Raw genomic sequence first — 23,226 nt, forward strand, 5'->3', positions numbered from 1 at the left:
CTGTTGCTAAAATGCCCTGAACTCTTTTCTTTATCAGCTACTCTCATTTATCCAGCTACCCATTTTTCACCTGTTCATCCATTTCTCCAATCTGTGCATCCATCATCACTCATTCAAATATCTATCTACCCATCTATCCATCTGTCACCTACCTATCCAGCCTTCTACCCATGAAAACCCCTTGACATGCCTCTCAGGTCTCTGCATCTGAAGGATTATCATGAAGCCTGGAGATGTCCTGTTGTCACCTGGTCCTCCTCTGTCCTTGCTGATCACAGATTCCTTTATGCCCTTGGATGAAGCACATTCACCTTCTTAGCCCTCGCTTGATCAGGAGCTGTCCCCTTTATTTATTCACTGAGTCATTGGCTCATTCAATGAATGTTTTTCCAGCGCCCACCACATGTCAGGCAGTGGGGTTGGCCCTGGGGCTCCAGGGGTGAGCCAGACCAAATATGCCCCTGCTCAGGTGGCACCTTCCACTTGAAGAGTGAGACAGGAAATAAGCATGTGACTGTACAATTTCAGTTGGAGGAGGGGCTGAGGTGGGAGACGGGGGATGATATAGGAAAGGTAGTCCTGGAGGGCTTCTGAGAGGAGCTGATGTTTAAGCCCAAAACTAAGGCATGAGAAGGAGCAGCCACACAGACGGGGAAAGTATTCCAGGAGATGAGGAGCAGCCACACAGACGGGGAAAGTATTCCAGGTGGGAAGGAACAGGGCCTCACAGCCACCCACACACTACTGGATGATCTGCACAACCTCAGGTAGAAACAGGCCCAGGGCAGCAAAATGCCCCAGTGTCCCAATCCCTCCAAGGTCCTGTTGGAAGCTGGTGGGCTCCGTGCCTCCCCTTCTCCTCCTTCAGACCCCCTCCTTCAGGCACCCACACAGTCAAGGGTAAGGGAGGGAAGGAACAGGGCCTCACAGCCACCCAGACACTACTGGATGATCTGCACAACCTCAGGTAGAAACAGGCCCAGGGCAGCAAAATGCCCCAGTGTCCCAATCCCTCCAAGGTCCTGTTGGAAGCTGGTGGGCTCCGTGCCTCCCCTTCTCCTCCTTCAGACCCCCTCCTTCAGGCACCCACACAGTCAAGGGTAAGGGCTTTAGCGGGGTGGTGGAGGAACTGGGGTATGGCTGAACAGCTAAGGTCCTCAGAGACCCCGAAGGCCACCTTAGTGAGGTAGGGGGCAGGGGGATTCTTTTCATATAGATTTTTTTGACTCAAGGTCAAAGTTCAGGAGCAAGTCAAATGGAGGCGGTACAGGTGCCCTCATTAAGGGCTGTGCCAGTCTCTGAGCCCCGTCATCAGGAGAGCACCACTTTGCCCTTCCTTGGTGCCCATCACCGGAGGGCTCACTGGCGAGGGCTCTCCCTGCCCCTGCTCACTGCCCACTGCGCGCCCCGGCCTCAGGCTCCCCTTCCCCTCCAGACTGCCTGCTCTCTGTCATGGTGCACTCTGTCCTCCCCTTCTCTCCCTTCATCCCCTTCCCAGTCTTACTGCACCTCTATGTACCAGGCACACCGTAGGTGCTAAATAATAACAGTAATGCCAGCTAACATTTATTGAGGGCTTACTGGGTGCTGGGCCTTGGACCAGGCACCTGTTTGCATGGCCTCATTCGTCTCCAATGTCTGTTGAACGAATAAGTGAATGAGTGATTGGTTGAGCAGATGAACGAGTTCCTTTATCTTGTAGTCGGATTTTCCTCCTTTATTTTCTCACTGTCTTTGTCTCCTTCAGTCTCTTTCTAGCTTAGTAAATATTCAATAAATGACAAATGGAAGGGTGGATGGAAACATGGAAGGGTAGATGGATGGATGGAAGTATGGCCGGACAGACAGATGGATGGAGGGATAGGCAGGCTTGTGTGTTTCTGTCTGTCCACCCAACACAGTAGGTATGAGGTAGAGTGTGTTGGATAAAACATTCCTTTGTGTCCCTAGCTGTCACTCCCCTCTCAGTCTGGTCCCTCCCTAGGGCTCTGGCTACCCCCCACCATCCCTAAGGGCCCCCGGGATGGTGGGGTGGGCAGGGGATGAGCCCTCCCGTCACCCTGACTCCCCACCTCCAGGAAGCAGCCGCAGAGCCCCAAAGCTCCCGCGCCCCAGCCACCCCCCATCCTCAAAGTCTTCAACCGGCCCATCCTCTTTGACATTGTGTCCCGAGGCTCTACCGCCGACCTGGACGGCCTGCTCCCCTTCTTGCTGACCCACAAGAAGCGCCTGACCGACGAGGAGTTCCGGGGTGAGCCACCCAGCTGGGATAGCGGGTAGGCCAGCCAGGGGTGGGAGAGGCCTGGCATTGGGGGCTCCATTTCCAAAACCTCAGCACTTTCCCCTTGGGTCAGTGGGCCTCACTGACCAGAAAGAGCACTCGATAGAGAGTCTGGACCTGTGTATCCTTTACCATCTTACTTAACCTCTCTGGCCTTTGCTACCTTTATTCATTCATTTATTCATCCTTTATTTATGAAGCAGTCAGTGTAGTAGGTAAGCAGAGTCCATTCACCTGGTTTTAAATTCTACTTCCACCACTTAAGGGATGTGTGGCTTCTTTGAGCCTCAATTTCCTCATCTGTAAACTGGGGAATAATAATTGTATGTCCTGACCTTTGAGAAGAGAGATTCCATAGTGCTGAGCATAAGACAGCTGGGGTTCCAGGACCCCCTTTTCTCTATGAGCAGAGATCTGGGGAGGGGCAGGGCATGGGGCCAGGACTCCTGCTTCTGCTCCTGGGCTCTGCCCTACCCCCGCCCAGGTTTCCAGCTTCCTTCCTGAGGCTGAAGGCCTTGTCACCACTGCCCTAGGACTCCCCCAACCCAGAGAGCTTGCCTTCCAGTCTTGTCCAGGCTCCAGACATCCACTAGCTCCCTCTGCTGCCCCAGGCCTTCTCTGTAAATCCAGGAAGTTAGCCTGTGAGCCCTGTGACCCAAGTCAGCCACCTGCTATGTGCCAGGTGAGCCATAATTAACTGGCCAGACGACCCTACAAATCAATATAAAATGTGAAGAATTATGTCACCTGCTACAGAAGAGGGTCTGTCTCAGGAAGGATGGCAGTGGTCTACAGCTTGGAACTGTCAAAGCTTCGGGGAGGTCAGGAGGGGCTTTTTTTTTTTTTTGAGACTTCAGATACTTTAAATAAATTAAGTGCCAAAATGGGGTGAACCAAATCTGTGGTATATGTTTCACATATACCTTTATCAACCTGATGATTCTCTGAACACCAAAACAGTACAATTCAGTATCATTATGTATGTCTGAAAAAATTTTTTAATTTAAAATTTATTAATTACTGGATTTATAAAAAATATTTATTCATGGTGCCCGACCAGACTATGTCGCCTCGTTTGGGGCACACACTTAGAGATGTGGGAGAATGAAGGCTCCTCTCTGCCCTCATGGGTCTCAGTGACAAGGTGAATAACCTCGCCGGAGATAACCCACATTTAAGCCCTGGCCAGATGTCCTCTCCTGGCTTCCCCAATTTCATTAGGCTAAAGTGGGGAGTCTGGGCGGAGTGAACCCCCGTGAAATGGAAGCCATGGGGCCTGTGACTTCAGTGGGGAGAGCAGTACCATGTGGAGCTTACCAAGGCTTCTGGATCCGTATGTGTCTGAATATGGGTGAGGGACTCTAGGTAGGCTTGAGGGAGGGTCCCTGAAATAGTAGAGAATAGAGAATGTATGGAGGGGGACTTACTGTGAGGCCTATTAATTAAGCTACAGGGCCCCTCATTTGGCCTGGCCCCTTCTTAGGCCCTGGACTTAATTTTGAATTCATAATTATGTTTTTTTCATAAGCAAGACCCCCAAATTGTGTCAGTCTCAGGCCCCACAAAACCTAGGTCTGCTCCCGCATATTTTTCTAGCCAGAGGCTCATGAGCTCATCTGTGACAAATCCCATCGCCACCACCAACAAAGTCTGACGTTTCTTAACATAGGGTACCTGCGGCCGCAGCAGCAGCCGGGTCCTCCCATGTGGGAAGAGCTACTTCGCCACCTTGTGGTTGAATCTTGGAACTGCGTGTCTCCGTTTCTGGGGAGAAGATGTTCTTGGTATCTCATCTCAGGACCCAGGCTGGCAGCCCCCCACCCTGCTTTAGCCTGGGTCTGGGGATGCAGAAGCCCAAATCTAGGGTCTAGTTCCACACCCCATATAAACCACTTCGGGTAACCTGTGGTTTGGAATTACCTGAGGTGTCCAGCTCACCCCTTTATTGAATGTTATTAACTCAACAAATGGTTATTGGGCAACTACTACGTGTCAGCTGCTGCATTTGGCATGGGGCAAACAATGGTCAATGAAGCAGACATGACCCTGTCAAGTTGCTCACAGTGTCCTGGGTGAGACTGACATTCATCAAGCGATCACAGAAATAAATACACGGTTACAAACTATAATGTGTATCAACGGAGGCCGTATTGGAGGATTTGAGCTATTCAGGAAAATCTGGGAGAGCTTCCTGGAGGAGGTGACACTTGATCTGGGTTTGAATGAGTTGCAGTTAACCAGCTGAAATGAAGAGGAAGGACTGGGGAGGGGGTAAAGGGGCAGCATGTGCAAATGACCTCTTGCTTACCTTGATCAGAATTGTATTTGAGGTGACCATCCCAGCTGCTGCGGCAGGTGGATGTGGGGCAGAAAGGAGGACAAGGACAAGAGTGATGCAAAGTTTTCGGCCAGCCGGGGACACCATCCTCTGAGAAGGGGACATAAACAGGCTGGGAGTGGGTTTTGGGAGGGGAAGACGATGAGGTCAGCATGAAGAGTTGCGAGTTGCCTCACAATTAGAAAATAGACTGATGCCACCTCCAGGTTAGAGCTGAACGTGGGTATGTCTGGACAGAATTCCCAGGGGCCTTGGCCAGTATTGGGGCACTCCCTCTTCCACGTATGCAGATGGGGAACTGGAGTCCGTTACTTATTCAGGAAATAGTTATCTGGTGTTGACTCTGAGCTGGGCTCCATGGGTGCAGCAGGAAGCAGCCAGGAATGAGGCTTGTCCAAGTAACCTCAGTCCTGGGGTCACTGCGACTGGAACTCAGGTCTCTGTGAGTCTTCACGTTCTCCCTATTGAGTTCCTGCATCTCAGGTGAACTTCCTAAAGCACCTCCCATGGCATAGCTACGGCAATGGTAGTATTTACAGAGGACTCCTATCTGCCTGCCTCTGGGCTCATCAACATGTTAGCTCATCCATTTCCCTTTGTGGCCTCGATTTAGCTAGAAAGGCAACTGAAGCAGAGAAAAGGCTGCACAGAAATTGGGAGCAAAACTGGATTTGAACCCCAACGTGCCTGGCTCCCAAATAGGCACCTCAGTCCACACCTGCAGCTCCCGATCCCATTCCTGCATCGGACCATTCCCGAGCCCCCAGCATGATTTTGCCCCGTGCCTGATTCACAGGGGTTTTCTCTTCATTGACTCATAAGGTATAAAGCAACCCATACAACCATAAAAACTAATCTGAGGGAAAGAAAATTGCGAAGGGACATTAACAAGTGTTAATGCCGGTGTTAAGGACCCATTAGTAGCAGACATTGACATCATGAGAGATTTGATGATGAGATGAAACTTTGCTCACGGCAGGCCCTCAGTGTTGTTATTGCTGCATCCGTGGAACCTCCAAAATCTCCCACTCCTCCTAAGGTAACTCACGACCACTATGGCAAGCAGCCCACACTTTGGGGAACACTGACCTTCCCCTCTTCCCCTCTAGGGGCACTGGTGCAAATGCTTCAGGGGAAAAGAATCTATGTTCAAATAGGTGGGTCAAGGCTGCCTGCTGGGTCAGCTTTTAGAGGTTCACAATCTTCATTAGCATATTAAAGGCTCTGAGAAGTCCTGTAGTAAAGAAACATGGTTGGCTTTGTTTTACCAACTGCCCCCCATTTATTTGATTTTAAAAATTCCTTCCAAATCTGCTTTTGTAAATACCAATCTCTCCATAGTCCGTGGCTTCCCAGATTTGAAAGAACTTTGGCCCTTCTGAGTTTAACTGACCTGCCCCCACTTAGTTCCATGGGGGGCAGATAGAGAACTGGCTCAGAGAGGAGGCATGACCGAGTCAGGTACTCTGGCTCCCTGTCCAGCAGTTCTGGGCCATGGGCCGAACACCCCTCATCCTGTACATCTGTCCTCCCCAGAGCCGTCCAAAAAAAACCAAGGCCCGGCTGACTGTGAGCAACCGCCGAAACGACACCATCCCTGTGCTCCTGGACATCGCCGAGCGCACTGGCAACATGCGCGAGTTCATCAACTCGCCCTTCCGGGACATCTACTACCGAGGTGAGGCCCTGGGCAGGTTGCGACTTGATGGAGGGATGGGGGCGGGACACCGTCCTTGCTTGTCTGACCTCGGAGAACTTGGTCTGAGCCCCAAGTGCAGCATGTACCCACAAAAACGATTGTTGAATGAATGAATGAACAAATGGAAGAACAGTAACTACCCCTTCCAACTCTGATATTCTGCATTTCAGAAGGAAAGGTGCCAAGATTCTGAGATGCACTGAGCCCAGTGATCCATGAACTTGGAATTCTGGACCTAAGATGCTGTGGTTCTGAACACACTAAAGCACTATGCTAATAGTTCTAGGAGCCAACAGCGCTAAGAGGCAAAGGTGTCACAAGTCCCAGCTCCTGGGCCTAAATTCTGGATTCTACGAATCAGAGTCAATTTTTCAGATTCCCAAATATGAGGAAAGTATGTGAAATTTATACCCCGAGTCCAAAATCCTGTGAGACCACTGTGCCTCTAGGGCTAAAGCCTCTTGTGAGTCTGAAAGTTTCCCACATCTGGCATCCTACAAGTCGGACACACTGAGCCTAAAATTCTGCTTACACGACACAGTAGGTCTAGGACTTCCTGCATCAGAGGTGCCACATCCGGGGAATGTCTTTCTGAAGGTCTGTTACAGCCCTTGGGTGGAGCCAGCTGAGGCACTGGCTTGTAGCTGCCACTCCATCTCCACTCTGTGCACCCTACCCACTTCAAGCTGGGTCTGGTCTCTCTGCTCGCTCTGCCAGAGCCCTGGGTGACTTCCCCCACCCCTCCCCAGGTCAGACTGCCCTGCACATCGCTATTGAGCGCCGCTGTAAACACTACGTGGAGCTCCTCGTGGCCCAGGGAGCCGACGTCCATGCTCAGGCCCGGGGACGCTTCTTCCAGCCCAAGGACGAGGGGGGCTACTTCTACTTTGGTGAGGAGACCTGCTGGGGGTTGTGTCTACAACCCTCGTAGTATCCACAGCCCTGACTTCTCCCCAGATACCCAGGGCCCAGATGGTGCCCTGTACATAGGTCATGTGTTGGTTTGGGTCATTAAGGTCTTGCCTTTGGGGAGTAGAGTGTCACCTCACTACCCCGAGCCTCAGCTTTCCCATGTGTACAGTGGGGATCATGATGGGATGTCGGTACCCTGTACCTTTTCATGTGCATTCTTTAGTCCAATGTATGCTGGGATCAGTGGACAGATTGTGGGGCCCACACTGCATCACAGCCACGCTCCAATGAAAGATCGGACCAATGAAAGATTTTGACTTTCACATGATATGTGGGGTTCAGGGACAAAATCCTTCAAAGAATCCCTCACAGCCTCTTAATTGCATGGTCACACCCCCAAACTGTCATACCCCATCTCCCCAGCATGTGCAGTCAAACATGTGCAGTCACCATAGGACATGTTCCCACGGACTGTTGGTGCTGCATCTGACATCGGGGTGTCTGTCCCCCCAAGTATCCGCAGGCAGAGCCCCACCCTGGGCCCCCTTCACCCATCCCTTCCCCTGGCCTGCAGGTGAGCTACCCCTGTCGCTGGCTGCCTGCACCAACCAGCCCCACATCGTAAACTACCTGACGGAGAACCCCCACAAGAAGGCGGACATGCGGAGACAGGACTCCCGCGGCAACACCGTGCTGCACGCGCTGGTGGCCATTGCTGACAACACTCGCGAGAACACCAAGTTCGTCACCAAGATGTACGACCTGCTGCTGCTCAAGTGTGCCCGCCTCTTCCCTGACAGCAACCTGGAGGCCGTGCTCAACAACGATGGCCTCTCACCCCTCATGATGGCTGCCAAGACGGGCAAGATTGGGGTGAGTGCAGGGCCCAGGGGGGAAGCCGGCCCACCCACCTTTGTTCCTCTGTACACACACACGCTCACGCACACACACACAAACACACATGTACACACAAAAACGCACACACACACATGCACAGACACGCATGCACACACAAACATGCACACAAACGCGCTCACACAAACACATGCACACATGCACACACAAACACACATGCACACACACATATATATGCACAAACATATGCGCACATGCACACACACATGCACAAACACACACACACTCAGAGGAGGAGCTGCTGCTGGTATTCATTATTATTAACACTCACAACCCCCTCTCATCATGCCAACCCCAGTGTGCAGATGCCCCAGCTCAAGAACCCGCTATGGCTCCCTATTGTCCAGCCAGTCTACTCAGCTCCCGCTATTGTCCAGCCAGTCTACTCAGCTTCATCCTAGAGCCTCTCTCCTCATCTCACTCCGCTGGATGCTCACAGCCACACTCCCACCTGCTAGGACAAGCCACTGATAGGAACCTGAGTCCCAAGGCTCCAGCCTTGCCGTGATCCCCTGTACCCTGCCGCCAGGGTCCTGGCTCAGCCCCTAACCTACTGAGTGGCCCTGTGCCAGTTCCTCACCCTCTCTGGGCCTCATAGCACAGGATTTCTCAGCCTTGGCACTTCCGACATTTGAGGCTGGATGGTTCTGGGGTGTTGGCTGTCCTGTACATAGTAGGGTATTGAGCTGCATCCTTGGCTTCCACCCACTAGATGCCAGTAGCACTTCTACCACTGTGACAACCAAACATATCTCCAGATATTGCCAAATGTCCCTCGGGGAACACTGTCACCTTGATTGAGAACTAAATCTGGGTGCTCAGGAGTCAGGAGCACCTAGGTCCGAGGCCTGGCTGTGCTACTTTTCAGCACATGACCTCAGGCTTCTCACCTCTCCTCTCTGTGCCTCAGTTTCCTCATCTGTAGAGTGGGGATAACAGCGCCCTGTTGTTATAGTGTCATTCTGACTACTAAGTCAGGTGATCCACTTAAAACTCTTAGCACAGGGCCTGGGATGGATAGTAAGTGCTCAATAAAAGGTAGAGGTTATTATTACTCTATTAAAAATACAGCAAAAATTGCTACACTTGCAATTTATACTAGAGTCCTGAGGTGGTAGAAAAGGCCTGGGTTTAAATTCTGGCTTCATCCTACTAAACTGGGTGGCCTTGGGCAACCCCACCCGTCTCTGTTCCTGTTTCTCTGTGTGTAAGTCAAAGAGAGTAGAAATGGTAACAGGAAGCACTGGTGTCATAATTATTACTAGAATGAACATATTAACAAGATCGATTAATTGCTGTTTTCATTCCATAAAGAAGATACTCGTTACAAGTCAGAATTTTTAAGGCTGGCCTGTGTTCAGTCTGGCTTCCGCTGACTGCTCGTGTGGCCTCAGGGAACACCCTTCTTTTCTCTGAGCCTCCATTCGCTCATCTGTAAACTCAGACTATAAGACAAAGACTTAAACGAGATGATGGGAGGCGAGGGCCCGGCACACAGCGCATGCCCAGTAAGTATTTTCCCTCCGCTGCATCCTGCTCTTGATGGCCCGTGCCAGGCTCTGGAGTCCCTCTGCTAATGCCCCTCCCTGGAACCCCCTAACCCTGCTTTTTCCCATGCAGATCTTTCAACACATCATCCGCCGGGAGGTGACGGATGAGGACACCAGGCACCTGTCCCGTAAGTTCAAGGACTGGGCGTACGGGCCGGTGTATTCCTCGCTCTACGACCTGTCCTCTCTGGACACATGTGGGGAAGAGGCCTCTGTGCTGGAGATCCTGGTCTACAGCAGCAAGACTGAGGTGGGCGCCAGGGCGGGCACAAGGCCCAGAGAAGGACAGGTGCGGCTGAGGGCGGGGAAGGGAGACTCTGGGGCTGTGTCAGGGACCCCAGCCTCTGTGGCCCAAAGCACTGGGTCTGTGGACTGAGCCGAAAAGAAAGTGCCAACTGAGTGTCCAGAACAGCGTCTAGCTAGGCTGGGCTTCAGGGCAGGCAGGACTGGGTTGGGATTCTGGCTCTCTGATTTATATGCTGTGTGACTCAGGACAGGTGACCCAACCTCTCTGAGTCCCAGCTTCCTCTTCGGTAACATGGGGATAAGGATGGTGCACATCTCATAGGGTTGATGGGAGAACCATGAGTTAATTTTAGAATGGCCTGGCACGGAGTAAATATTATATGTCAAGTGTTATCATGAGTAGTTTTTACATGAAATTTTGAAAGCTTTTTTTTCCCCCACTTAGCAGTATTTTGTGAACATTGTTCTGTACCATTACATAGTCTTCTGCAGTATCATTGCTGTGTGTCAATGTACCACATTCTAACGAACCAGCCCTCTCTTCTTGTTTAGGTTAGTTTCTGCCTTTAACTATTAGTAATGATACTGAAATGGCATCTTTGTGGCTACATTGTGGCACAGATCCATGGTTCTAAAGAATCTCAAGTCATCGGAGGGACAGGATGCTGTACAAATGGGACAGAAAGTGCTGGCGCCTGAGTGCAGGTCTCCCTTTCAGCCCCGGCGCTGTCTGGCTTAGACGGATGCCATTCCTCGCTGGAGCTCACTTCCCTCATCTTTGCATTAGTGACTGCCTTGATTTAGATTCGGAGTGATTAGAGGTTTAGTATCTCTATTGCAAACTCTGAATGATGGTTGGCAGTGTCTGCCTGGGAAACTATATAGAGAACTGTTGTGCAGGACTCAATTATTGATGTCTGCCCTGGGTTCAGAATTGGAAAATTGTGATGGGTCAAGTGTTTATCGCTCTGAGGCTAAATTTCCCAGTCCCACTTCTTGAATCAAAATTTCTGAGGTTGGAGCCCAGGAATTTATATTTTTGGCAAGCTACATAGGTGATTTTTGCTTCCAATACCTCGGTACATCCACAGATTGGAGTTTGGGGACCGTGAGAATAGCTCTCGGGCTCTGGGTTCTATGAGTCTAGCATAGGCCGGAAAGGTAAGTTGGGGCTGAACTAGGCAGAGCCTCAAATGCAGAGCCTAGGAATTTGGGTTGATTCTGATTCCCCATCGAGTCCCCTGTGAATGCTTGAGTGTCACTAAAGAGTGGGTTAGGAGGAAAAAGTGCTCTCGGGGCAGAGGGTGGGGGAAGGCGTACTGAAGTCAGCCTGTCCACTGGGATGGCAGCCCCCGACCGTCTTGCCGCCCACAGAACCGCCATGACATGCTGGCCGTGGAACCCATCAACGAGCTGCTGCGTGACAAGTGGCGCAAGTTCGGAGCTGTCTCCTTCTACATCAACGTGGCCTCCTATCTGTGTGCCATGGTCATCTTCACCCTTACTGCCTACTACCAGCCGCTGGAGGGCACCGTGAGTGACCCCGAGCTGGGCAGGAGCTGGGGCACAGCCAGGCCCTCACGGGTCCCCTGTGGGAGGGAGTGGAGGAGGCTTAGGGACAGGATGGGGAGGTGTCTTACCAACACTCAGGGGGAAGAGAGGAAGGGAGGAGGCGTCCCAGGATCCAGATGTTTGGGGCTTTGGGGGAACATCTGGATCTGGGGCCAGATGTTGGTGGGGCCAGGTGAGGACTTCTGTGTCCCCTGCGCCCTAGCCGCCTTACCCTTACCGCACCACGGTGGACTACCTGAGGCTGGCTGGCGAGATCATCACAGTCTTCACTGGGGTCCTGTTCTTTTTTACCAACGTGAGTGCTTTGCCCCAACCCCACCTACCCTGCCCATCTCCCTCCCCTCCCTTGGCACTCCTGCTGGCCCACCCCTCTCACACGCCTCCTCCCCACCTCCAGATCAAAGACTTGTTCATGAAGAAATGCCCTGGAGTGAACTCTCTCTTCATCGATGGCTCCTTCCAGCTACTCTAGTAAGTCCAGGTCCCCAGGCTGGCAGCTTATGGGTGAGGAAGCCAGGTTTGGGCTGGGATGTTCTTCAGATTGGAGGAGGGGTACTGACCTTATTAGGAGTAAAATCACTCAGCCTGGACAGCTGTAACTCAAAGTCAGGACAAGGTCAATTAATGTCAAGCAATAAGGTCTTCTGATTAAAGCCAGATTCTGGTTGCTAGAGAGTTGCCATATACACCATGAATAGAAATAATTTAGCCTCTTATGCTGGTGACTGATTGCTAATGTCTGCCTGGAACGACATATTGAGAAGAATCCTTAGGTTGCTTATGTGTTTAGTGGGAAAGACAGCTGTGATCGATTGATGACGTCACAGGATGAGTTACTGTGTGTGTACTACATCTTTTTTTCCTTTTCCCTTAGAGTAAGCAGCAAAATTCACTTAGCTACAAAACCTCCACTGAACACCACTGAACCTTTCTCTAGAAATTCCAAAGGGCATCACTTTGGGATCTCGGACACCCAATCCCAATCCTCAGAGCCATCGCACACACAATGATTGTCAATTAATTGAATGTTTTGGTCAACAGAATGCTAGGGAACCCAGCAAATCCACTTCGTTTATCTCCTGGGGGTCTAGAGGGCATTGGGATGTCCTGGTACCCCGGAGGGCTTGGGGCGTGTCTTTCCCTTCAGGGCCTCATTGTCCCCTCTCCCATCTGGTGGTCTCTGCTGCCTGTAGCTTCATCTACTCTGTGCTGGTGATTGTCTCGGCGGCCCTCTACCTGGCGGGGATTGAGGCCTACCTGGCTGTTATGGTCTTTGCCTTGGTTCTGGGCTGGATGAATGCCCTTTACTTCACCCGTGGGCTGAAGTTGACGGGGACCTATAGCATCATGATCCAGAAGGTATGGAGCAGGGAACCCTCTGGACTGTGTGTCCCCGGAGAGAGCCATGCACACCTTGTGTGTGCAGACAGTGCCTTCAGACCTGAGGATGTGGGGCACTGTGGGGGCAGCAGACAGGGCCTGGCTATCTGGGAGGGACAAGGGTGGAGATGGAAAGATTTTGGATGGAAGCCCTGAGAAAGTAAGAAACCATGTGTCTCATCTTTGCCTCCATCATCCTGCTGGCTTCTTTAGATCCTCTTCAAAGACCTGTTCCGCTTCTTGCTGGTCTACTTACTCTTCATGATCGGCTATGCTTCAGGTGAGCTCTGGGTGCCCAGGTGGGCCTGGCGGGGGTGGTACAAGGACTAGAACGGCAGCCGTGGCATGTGGAGGAAAATAACCGGGGTTTGTTGAGTTCTCAGTGCATGCCAAGCACTGGGCTAAGCCCTTTCCTAGCCCTGCCTCATTTAATATTCCCAAGTCTGCAAGGTAAGTGCCTTTATGATCCCATTTTACAGAGGAGGAAATGAGGCTTAGAAAGGTATAATAACCTGCCCAAGTCCAAAAGCTAGGAGATGGTAAAACTGGCTTATTAGCTATTATTGCAAAAGAAACTACCTAGAACTTAGTGGCCTAAAACAACCACTGTTTATTTATTGCTCACAAGTCTACAGGTCAGCTGGGTGGTTGTGCTGACCTGGGCCAGATTTGACTAATGCGGACGGGCTCCTGTGTCTTTAGTCAGTGGATGGGTTGGCTGCCAGATGACTGGTCTTACTAGGATGGCCTCAGTGGGGGTAACTTTGCTCTCTTCCCCATGGTCACTCATCCTCTAGCCGGCTTGCTTGGGTTTGGTCACATGGTGGTCTGGGGTTACCAGAATGACCGTGGAAGTGTTCAATGTCACTGCCTAGCACAGCATCACTTCTGCCTTACTCTGTTGACCAAAGCAAATCTGAAGGACAGCCTTGGTTCAGAGAGAGGGGAAATGGTCTCTATCTCTTGATGGAAGGAGCTGCCCAGCCAAAGCCACAAGCTGTGGATACGCTGGAGGGCAAATTTTAATAATTAATCTACCTGCCCAGTCTTTTCTAAAGCTCAATACTGGCTCCCTCTAATATGCTTTCTCCATGATGTCATGATGCCATGGGACCTCAATGTCACAGGCTATAAGGGAAGGACCAGGGATGGGAAAACTGACCAAGCCATGGGGCTGGTCCCCAAGGGATGGGTGATCTGCCATCCAGTGCCCGGCATCCAAAAGGGAGTGGCCAGCTTCAGCTTCAACAGGCCACACTCACATCTGAGGAGGTTGGTCTGGGGACCAGCACTGAAGCAGGAGTCTGATGGTGGCGCTATTTTAACCCAGAAGGTGCTGAGGCTCTGGGTGGGTTATTATAGGGAACCAGAACTTAGCCTTAGCTGAGAGAGAGGGACAGGGTATAACTGCCCCCTCCCAAGGATAAGACTAGGAAGAACTAAACAGAGTATCAAGGGTTTCACAATGGTTTGGGATTCAGGTCAAGAGTCCAACCCTACTGTGGTCCTAATTATAGAAACTGAGGCCGTAGCAACTTCGTGGTCAGCTTGGTCCTCGGGCTTCTCCTGCTATGGGACATTAGATCTCTAGTCCGAGGTTGGCATAACACAAACATGACACATGTGCTGCTGTTCCCCATGTTCGTGCCCATGGAAGACATTGCTAATGGATCACAGAACTCTTTTTCTGATGAATCCAGACAGGGTCTCAGAATCCTTCTCAACACATATTTCAGCAGCCACTACACAACTGAGTCGCGTGAGCGCATGAGTTGGAACCTGCTTACCATAATCCCAGGCTGGGGGCATATGGCATTCTACGCTCCACTAACTGACTAAAAGGACTCAGTCTCCTCATGCTCCCAGCCGTAAATGATATAGGGGCAGTTGTTGCTGCTAAGCTGTGTTGAGAAGGACTCTGAAGCTTCGTCTGGGCTGAGTGAGCAGGGATGAGCCCCATGATCAGTTTGAGATGTTTGGAGGGGGCGAGGGCCTTCGCGAGCACAGCTTCTGGGACAGTCAGAACTAGTACCTGGTTTCAGCTTCCTGTCTTCCTCTCTGAGCTCGTGTGGGCCAGGAAACAGGAACTTGAGAGAGAGAGTCTGTTCCCAGGAATGCTGGCAGCCTATCCTGTCGTGTGGGCCAGGAAACAGGAACTTGAGAGAGAGTCTGTTCCCAGGAATGCTGGCAGCCTAGGCTCTCAGGACTTCTAGGAACAATAATCTAGATTAGGACTTTTCAGCCTTGGCATTGTTGACATTTGGGGCCAGATAGTTCTCTGTTGTGGGGCTGCTCGGTGCCTGGTGGGATATTTAGCAGCATCCCTGGCCTCTCCCTTCTAGCTGCCAGTAGTACTCCCCTCCAGTTACGACAGATAATCATGTCTCCAGAAATTGCCAGGTGTCCTTGAGACTTGGGGGAAAAATTGCCCCAGGTTGAGAACCACTGGACTAGATCCTAGGAACCTCCTCTTTATTAGCAAGAGTGTGTGAAAAAAGTAATGGCTTTGGACCCAGGAACCCAGGTTTGGTCCCTGGCTTGGCTTACGTGCTCGGTAACCTTGGGCCAGTGCTCTCCTCTTGCCCAGCCTCAGCTTTCTCCTCCATCAAATGGGGCTGGTTCTCTCCACCTCTCAGCTTGTGTTATCACAGTCGATGAATGCCACCCTCATCCCTCCCACAGCTCTGGTGTCCCTCCTGAACCCGTGCGCCAACATGAAGGTGTGTGACAAGGACCACACCAACTGCACGGTGCCCACCTACCCCTCTTGCCGCGACAGCGAGACCTTCAGCACCTTCCTCCTGGACCTCTTCAAGCTGACCATCGGCATGGGCGACCTGGAGATGCTGAGCAGCACCAAGTACCCTGTGGTCTTCATCATCCTGCTGGTCACCTACATCATCCTCACCTTCGTGCTGCTCCTCAACATGCTTATCGCCCTCATGGGGGAGACGGTGGGCCAGGTCTCCAAGGAGAGCAAGCACATCTGGAAGCTGCAGGTGAGGCCTCAAGATTCTCATCCCCACCCCGCCAACCACCCTTTTTCCAAGACGGGGAGACCTGACGCATTGCACCTCATCTGTCTTCTCTGGGAGAGCCACCTCATCTTTTGCCTCCACTTCCCTGTCTGTAAAACAGTCATCGGATGCTGCTGCCTACTTCCCAGAGCTACCTGGTGCATGTCTAGTGGCTTCTTGCTTGACCACCAGAAGTGGTCTCAGATTCACCTTGCAGTCCAGCTCACAGGACACAGTTGGCCTCACCCGGCATCACTGAGCGAGCTCTGTGGGCACAGGAAATGCTCAGAGAGTGTCACCATTGCAGCACGTCTCCACGCTGAGCCCAGGGGCAGCTTCCAGGCCCCACTGCCCCAGGGCGTGCCCGGTCGTAGAGGAGAGGCTGGTGTGGACATGGGCCTCGTGGGCACAGGGGAGCTCCTGCTCTGCTCCTTAAAGATTTCTGTGCAGTCCTAGAAAGCGGAGGCCCTAGAGGTCACAGCCTGCCTGGGCCATGCATAGTTCACAAACCCAGGGGTTCACAATAAACAATGCCATCCCAAGGACCAGGCATGTAGTACCCACGTTTACCTCGACTCAGTACATTTCGAGGAAATGGTGCAGTGAGAAAAAAAACAAACCCAAGGTCATCCTCCCAGGTCTGGTCTCAGAGAAGCATCCAGGCTGACTCTAATCCATACCGCGTACGTTTTCAGGCCTCAGTTTCCCAACTGGGAGTAACTCACAAGATGTCAAATGGCAGGCTCCGGACTGGATTTTCTTTTCTTGCATCACCGTATTTTTAAAAAGTGAAATGCAGAATTTTTCAATTTAAGAGATTTCATATAAAAATTCAGGTTTCTGGCCTTTTCTTGAAAAGTTGGAAGCCTGGCAAGGTGGACCCAAATACCTGCCTGACAGCGCTTGGGTGGGTGGGAGGCGGCTGCCTCCTTTACATGGGGCTATGCTCCCTGGTTTGCCCCAGTCCCCATCCCTCCCCGGTGACTCCCAACACTGAGGGGTGACTGCTGTGCATGAGCCATGGGGCTTGGGCTGCGGCCTTCTTCTATGTGATCCTGCTTCGCTCATTCATTCTGCCAGGCCCCCGTGGGTGTTTGGATTTATAACCCTATTTCCAGGGGCAGAGGGAGCTGGGAAGCTTAGTTCTCGGCCTACCCCAGCCCATGGCGTCATTTTGGCCATGGGGGCAGTAGGTGCAGGCTGAGAGAGGTTCACTAGTGGCCTTCCCGCTCATCCCTCCCTGCAGTGGGCCACCACCATCCTGGACATCGAGCGCTCCTTCCCCGTGTTCCTGAGGAAGGCCTTCCGCTCTGGTGAGATGGTGACCGTGGGCAAGAGCTCAGATGGCACTCCAGACCGCAGGTGGTGCTTCAGGTGAGGCAGGGTGGGAGGGGTGGACCGTCCTGCAAGGTCAGACCTCCTGACATTTTCTATCCATTGCAGCCACTGATGGTCTGGACCGAAGTTCAGCTCTAATGGCTGATCTTGGGCAAGTTGCTTTACTTCCCAGGCTCGGTTTCTTCATCAGTGAAAATGGGGACAATGATAGCACCACCCCCTAGATCAGCTGTGCAGATTAGATGGGTGAGCACATGAGACATGCTTGGCCAGCACCTCGTATACACCCACATGGTGTGACTTCTCCTCTGTCCCTTGCTGGGGGAAGCAGAGGCTTGGAGGCCGTGCTCTCCTCGGGGACCCCCTATCGATGAAACAATGGGGTGGGATTCAGGGCTTCAGCTGAAAGGGAGAAACTGAGGAATCACCAGTTTGGGGTGTTGGCCAGGTGCATGGGGAACGCCAGCTTCTTAGGGGAACCCCTGGGCCAATCTTTTCTCTTAAGGTGAATCATTCTTTGTAAAGTGATTGCCAGCAGAGGGTACAGGGTCATGCTTGTAGTCAGGCAAAGTCAGTTTCCTCATCTCTGAAGTGGGGACGGTAATAGTCCCCAGCTCATAAGCCAGTCACTCAATTCTGTTCGGTTTGAACTCAAAGTTCAAATCCCAACTCTAATTTATCGGCTTCGTTACTTTGCATGAATAGTTTTAAAAGCCTTGGGTTATATTGCTTAATGGGTACAGAATTTCTGTTTGGAGTGATGCAAGAGTTTTGGAAACAGATAATGTCAATGGTTGCACAACCTTGGGAATAGATTTAATGCACTGAGTGGTGTACTTTTTTGGGGGTTAAAATGGCAAATTTTATGTTATGCATATTTTACCAGAATAAAATTAAGGAGGAGGGTGTGTTGGGGAGGCTGCCTGGGGATGGGGAAGGGTGCCATCTCGGTGGGGGCTCCCCCTGACCCCTGTCTGCTTGGCCCTGCCAGGGTGGACGAGGTGAACTGGTCTCACTGGAACCAGAACTTGGGCATCATTAACGAGGACCCGGGCAAGAATGAGAGCTACCAGTATTACGGCTTCTCGCACACCGTGGGTCGCCTCCGGAGGGGTGAGTGGAAGGACTGGAGACAATCAGGGGAGGAAGATTCGGGGACACAGAAAGGAAGCCCTGGGCCACCCTCATCACTAATTGGCTTTGAGCAGTCCTGTCCGTTTCTGGGACTCAGGGTTCATGTCTGTGGAATGGGAGGGTTGGGTGGGCTGACCACTGCGTTTCCTTTGCTGCTTGTGAATGCCTGGGGCACCTCGCCACCTCTGCACTAAGTGCACGAGATCAGTGGAGGGGACATGGGAAGGACACGGGCACTCAGGCATTCTGACCTTGAATTCTGGTTCTTCCATTTACTCCTGTGTGCTCCTGGGAAGGCGCCGCGCCCAATCTGAGCCCGTTTCCACCTCTGTAAATGGGGATAATAGTACCTCCCCCTTCAGATCACTGTGGAGCACCCGGTATACAGTAGGTGCTCGAGATATGCGTGTGCGCTCTCCGCCAGCCCTCGTTTCCACTGTGCTCACTACAGATCGCTGGTCCTCGGTGGTGCCGCGCGTGGTGGAACTGAACAAAAACACAAACCCAGACGAGGTGGTGGTGCCTCTGGACAACATGGGGAGCCCCAGCTGCGACGGCCACCAGCAGAGCTATCCCCCCAAATGGAGGACTGATGACTCCCCCCTCTAGGGACTGCGGGCAGGGGCAGGGTCTCCAGCCTGCCGCCCAACCCCATCCCCTCCCCCTGCCCATTTCTAGTCCACCTGCATGTCAGTGGCGCCTCTTAGGGGTTCCTCCACACACTCCTAGGACGCCCCAGAGGTGAGGGCCTGGCAGAGATACCAGGGTGGCCCCAGGACCCCTCCAATCCCCAGGCTCCTGCCCCCAGCTCCACCTCCCCACCTGGGAAAAGGGCTCCTGGGTGCCTGTCTCACTCCCATGGAGTCACATAAGCCAATGCCAGGGCCCCTCGGCCCACAGGGGCTCACCCCGGCCTCTCCATTATTTATTTGTTCTGCTCTCAGGAAAGCAGTGTGGCCCCCTCAACGGAACCTGGCAGAGGCCTCAGGACCCCATTCCAAACCCCCAGCTCCGCCCCATGCCCTGGGCTGCCTACAACAGTGTGTGGCCTTGCTGAGGGCCTGGCCCTCAGGGTGGGGTTTCACCTGTGCATTCTGTAGAGGGTCTGGGATTTGTCAGTGCTCAATAAATTTTCATTTACCAGTGGTGGAGACGGTGGTGATGGGTGGGATGGTAGTGGGAACAGGCATGGGATGACAGCAGGGAGATGGGAGAGCCGAGAAATGCCTGTGGTAGGGGGATGGGGATGAGAACAAGGGCAGTTGTCATGGCCAAGGTGGTGATTCGGGGGCTGGACTGGAGGTGGTGATGATGGTGGTGGCCTGAGAGATGGGGATGATTAGAGTGGTAATGGGGAAGGTAGAAAAAATAAGGCAATGGGAGGAGAGTAATGCTGATGGGTGTAACAACGCTGGTCGGGAAATAATTTTGTTGCTGGGAGGTGTGGTGCTGGTTGGGAAGTAATAGTTATGGGAGTAATGTTGGTGGGGGAGAGTAATGCTCGCCAGAGGATAGTGAGGCTGGCCGTGGGGGTCATGATGTGCCAGTGGGGGCAGGAAAGCTGCTGGGTAGGGGCAGAGCGGAAGTGGAGATGACAGCTATAGAGATGGGTGAACCATCGTCAGTGGGGTGATGGTAAGGCTGCAGGTGGCCGTTGTAAGGATGGTGGTAGTGGCTGGAGCAGTGAGAGTCCTTGGGGAGCCTGGGGTTGGGATGGGATCCCCTGCTTCCCTCTTTGGGGCCCATGTGCCATTGGGGCTGTGAATGTGAACTGGAGCTAAAGGCCGACCCACTCCCCTTCCAAGGGCAGCCTTTTACCCCAGGGTCACACCCCACTGCTGGTCAAACCACCCTGGGCAGCTCCAAGCCTCCTGTTATGAGGAGGGACCCATAGACACCCCATCCTGCTGCTCCACTCTGGAGCTGAGGATTTGCAGCTACCTACAATTTCCCTTGGACCTCCTCAGTTCCCTTGGCCTGGATCAGGCTGGTGTCTTAGGTCCTCTGAAGCGACAGCTGAGAAGACCATGGGTCTCAGGACCTGGCTAAGGGCAGCTGCAGTGGGAAAAGCACAGGGTGTGAGGTCTGCACCCTTTGGCCAAATCATGGCAATAGGTTACTCTACATCTCTGGGCCTCCATGTCCCCATCTGTCAGAAGGATGAGAATAATGACCCAAGGGGTATGAGTCAATTCATATCTCATATCAATTCATATCCCATATCAATTCATATCTCCCTTCCTTTGAGAAGGAAGGGAGACTAGTTGTATTACTGCTGAGTGTGGCTGGGGGGACTCCGCCCTTCCCAAGGACCTGTTCTCTCCATCTCCCTCTCTGTTGCCTTCAAGGGGCCATAGGTTCTTCTTGTGGCCCGTGGATGGCCGCCGAGCTTTTCCCAAGGCTACATGCTTCCTCATTCCAATCTAACACACAGATGCCTCATCTGGCATTCTCATGGTGTGTGTGCTGTGCACATGGGCTCACTCCAAGAGCCATTCTGATTGGACAGATTGGGGTCACATGTTATGTCTGAGCCAGTCTTGTGGTCAGGGGATAGGATGCCCTCCCTGTCTGAGCCAAGCCTTCTGGGCAGCTGTGGGTAGGTCATAAACGCTGAGCCTCAGTTTCCTCATCTGCAAGATGGGGCACAGTCTTTGTAAAGATCAAATAACTCCTTGAGCTTTTTAAAGAAGAGAGGATTGTGGTTGTAGTGTTCATATAATCATGTGTTTGGGGCAGCAAGTAACAGAAAATTTACACTGTCTTAAAGAAAAAGAAACATGTCTCAGATAGTCCTAAATTAGGGAGAGCATTAAGGCTGGTTAGTCTCTGTGATTTATTAAACGTTCTGGCACTCATTCATCCTTTTAAAAAGCACTGTGCTAGGCGCTGACCACCCAGGTGTGCTGACTTTTTCCTCATACTGGCTTCCCTCAAGGATGCAAGATGGCACTGCTGTTCCAGACCTTAGACCCGGATTCAGCCATGTCCAGAGGAAGAAGGACAGACACCTCCGTCTTATCTTTTTTAATGAGGGAGCAAACTTTTCCCTGAGTCTCCTGGCTGACCTCCCCTCTAGTGTTATTGGCCAGATTGTGTCACGTGTTCCATACTTAAGCCAATCAGCAGGTAGAAGGCAGCAGCTGGCCTAAAGAAGTAGAGGGCAATATGGAGGAAGGTAGTTTCCCCAGCCAGGTCTGGGTTCTGTGACAAAGGAGGATGGGAGCATCGACAATACCCAGGCAACCAGTGGCATCTGCTGCAGACCTTTTTCCAGATGCCCACCCTCTACACCCTCTTTCCAGTGGGCAGTGGACAACTTGGTCACTGACAATGGCTGTGGCTCATTCTGGGGCTGCGAAGAGGTCACTTCTCTAAGAAGTGACCCATGAAATGGGTCTGCCCACGAAATCAAAGCACCCTCTCAATTTGAAGGGACTCCATAGCTTACTGAGGCGAATGCTTCACTCATTCATTAAAAACAAAACAAAACAAAACAAAAACGAAGTAATTGTAGGCTATGAATTTTCCTCCGAGTATGTTTTAGCTAAGCACGTAGTCACGTTTTAACTGTGATTTTCTAAATATTTGATGCTTTTGGTATTGATTCTTTATAATGCAAAAGCTATTTAGGGGCAATTTAAAACATTTTGGGGTCGTTGAGATTTTCTGTTCCAGTAAGACCTTAAAGGTGACTTTTCTCAATGTCCTTCACAGTGTGGGACACAGACTGGTGGCATACCACGACATTTTCAGGGGATACAGTGGACAATGAATCACTTAAAGACATATTCTCTTTTCAGTCCTCTGCCCGTCCTGATTATGACAAGGTCTCAGTTCGATGCTTCTGTGCTTTTCATGCCTTCCCAACAGTTGCTGACCTCTTTCTTTAATAGAGAAAAGCCTGAGGCTCAGCGCCTCGTAAAGGCAGAGTTAGAGCCAGAGACGGCGTTAGCTTCCCCCAGACCACGGGATGGAGAATGTGCAGGGGCAATTCCTGAGGGAAGTTGGAATGCTGATACGTGTGAGAGACTGTGTCAGCGACCCCAATTTTCAACTGTTCCCTTTACTCATGCCTTTGCAGTATAACTTTGTGGCGCCCTTCCACTGTGGAGAAAAGCATAACTTCATATCCCTGGGCTTGATCATGTGACTTGTTTTAAGCAATGGGCTATTAGCAGACATGCCTAGTCTCACCCATCCTCCCCAAGGAAGGATGAGACATACATGGAGCAGAGCTATGCCGTCCCAGGCAAGCCTAGCTGAGTCAGAGGTGCTCCACAGATGCATGAGAAAGAATTAGTTTTGTATGCCCCTGAGTTTTTGTGAATGTTTAAAGTGCAGACAGGCATCAATTTTGTGCCAGTCATGGACACGGACACTAGAAGAAACAGTAAATAGAACCTGGGCAGGCCAAAAATGGAATGTCTACTGCAGTCCATGTTAGAGACAAAGAGACTGAGGCACGGAGAAGTAAAACTTCTTCCCCAGGGCACCTGGCTGTTAAGTGGGAGAGGTGGAATTTGAATCCAGGCATTCTGCCCTCAGACTCCATCTGGAGAGAAAACACTGACCTCAGGGGTGAGAGGTGATTTGTTCAGGTCACTTGTGTGATGAAGACCCTGGCTGTCACCTGCCTTTTGGCTGAGCCCTTGAGACTGTCAGCTCCCATACAGAGCCCTCTCCTATTGAATGTGCCCCTAACTTTACTCCAACAAGGATTTCTTATTATATGCATGTATGTGTATTTCGTAATGATAAAGCACTTGTATGTCATATTTGACAGGAGGGCTTTTTTCATCCCAAGTTTAAAACACTGCTGGGAAATAATTAGCGCTACTAGT

General features: G+C 51.8%; 1 protein-coding gene across 1 annotated transcript in view; it reads left to right on the forward strand.

Moving 5' to 3' along the window:
- The window catches only part of TRPV4 (transient receptor potential cation channel subfamily V member 4), a 35,544-nt gene extending 16,011 nt beyond the window's left edge, over window positions 1-19,533 (forward strand). Inside the window, exons 3-16 of the mRNA XM_015597310.2 lie at window positions 2,079-2,276; window positions 6,158-6,297; window positions 7,068-7,208; window positions 7,805-8,103; window positions 9,766-9,945; window positions 11,316-11,474; window positions 11,716-11,808; window positions 11,911-11,984; window positions 12,707-12,872; window positions 13,107-13,173; window positions 15,576-15,892; window positions 17,157-17,284; window positions 18,240-18,361; window positions 18,834-19,533. Coding sequence (XP_015452796.1) covers window positions 2,079-2,276; window positions 6,158-6,297; window positions 7,068-7,208; window positions 7,805-8,103; window positions 9,766-9,945; window positions 11,316-11,474; window positions 11,716-11,808; window positions 11,911-11,984; window positions 12,707-12,872; window positions 13,107-13,173; window positions 15,576-15,892; window positions 17,157-17,284; window positions 18,240-18,361; window positions 18,834-18,991 — 2,242 coding nt within the window. The 3' untranslated portion in view covers window positions 18,992-19,533. The remainder of the gene's footprint in view (window positions 1-2,078; window positions 2,277-6,157; window positions 6,298-7,067; window positions 7,209-7,804; window positions 8,104-9,765; window positions 9,946-11,315; window positions 11,475-11,715; window positions 11,809-11,910; window positions 11,985-12,706; window positions 12,873-13,106; window positions 13,174-15,575; window positions 15,893-17,156; window positions 17,285-18,239; window positions 18,362-18,833) is intronic.
- The last annotated feature ends 3,693 nt before the right edge of the window (window positions 19,534-23,226 follow it).

This window comes from Pteropus alecto, unplaced genomic scaffold (assembly GCF_000325575.1).
Source record: "Pteropus alecto unplaced genomic scaffold, ASM32557v1 scaffold259, whole genome shotgun sequence".
In the NCBI taxonomy this organism is placed as follows: Eukaryota; Metazoa; Chordata; class Mammalia; order Chiroptera; family Pteropodidae; genus Pteropus; species Pteropus alecto.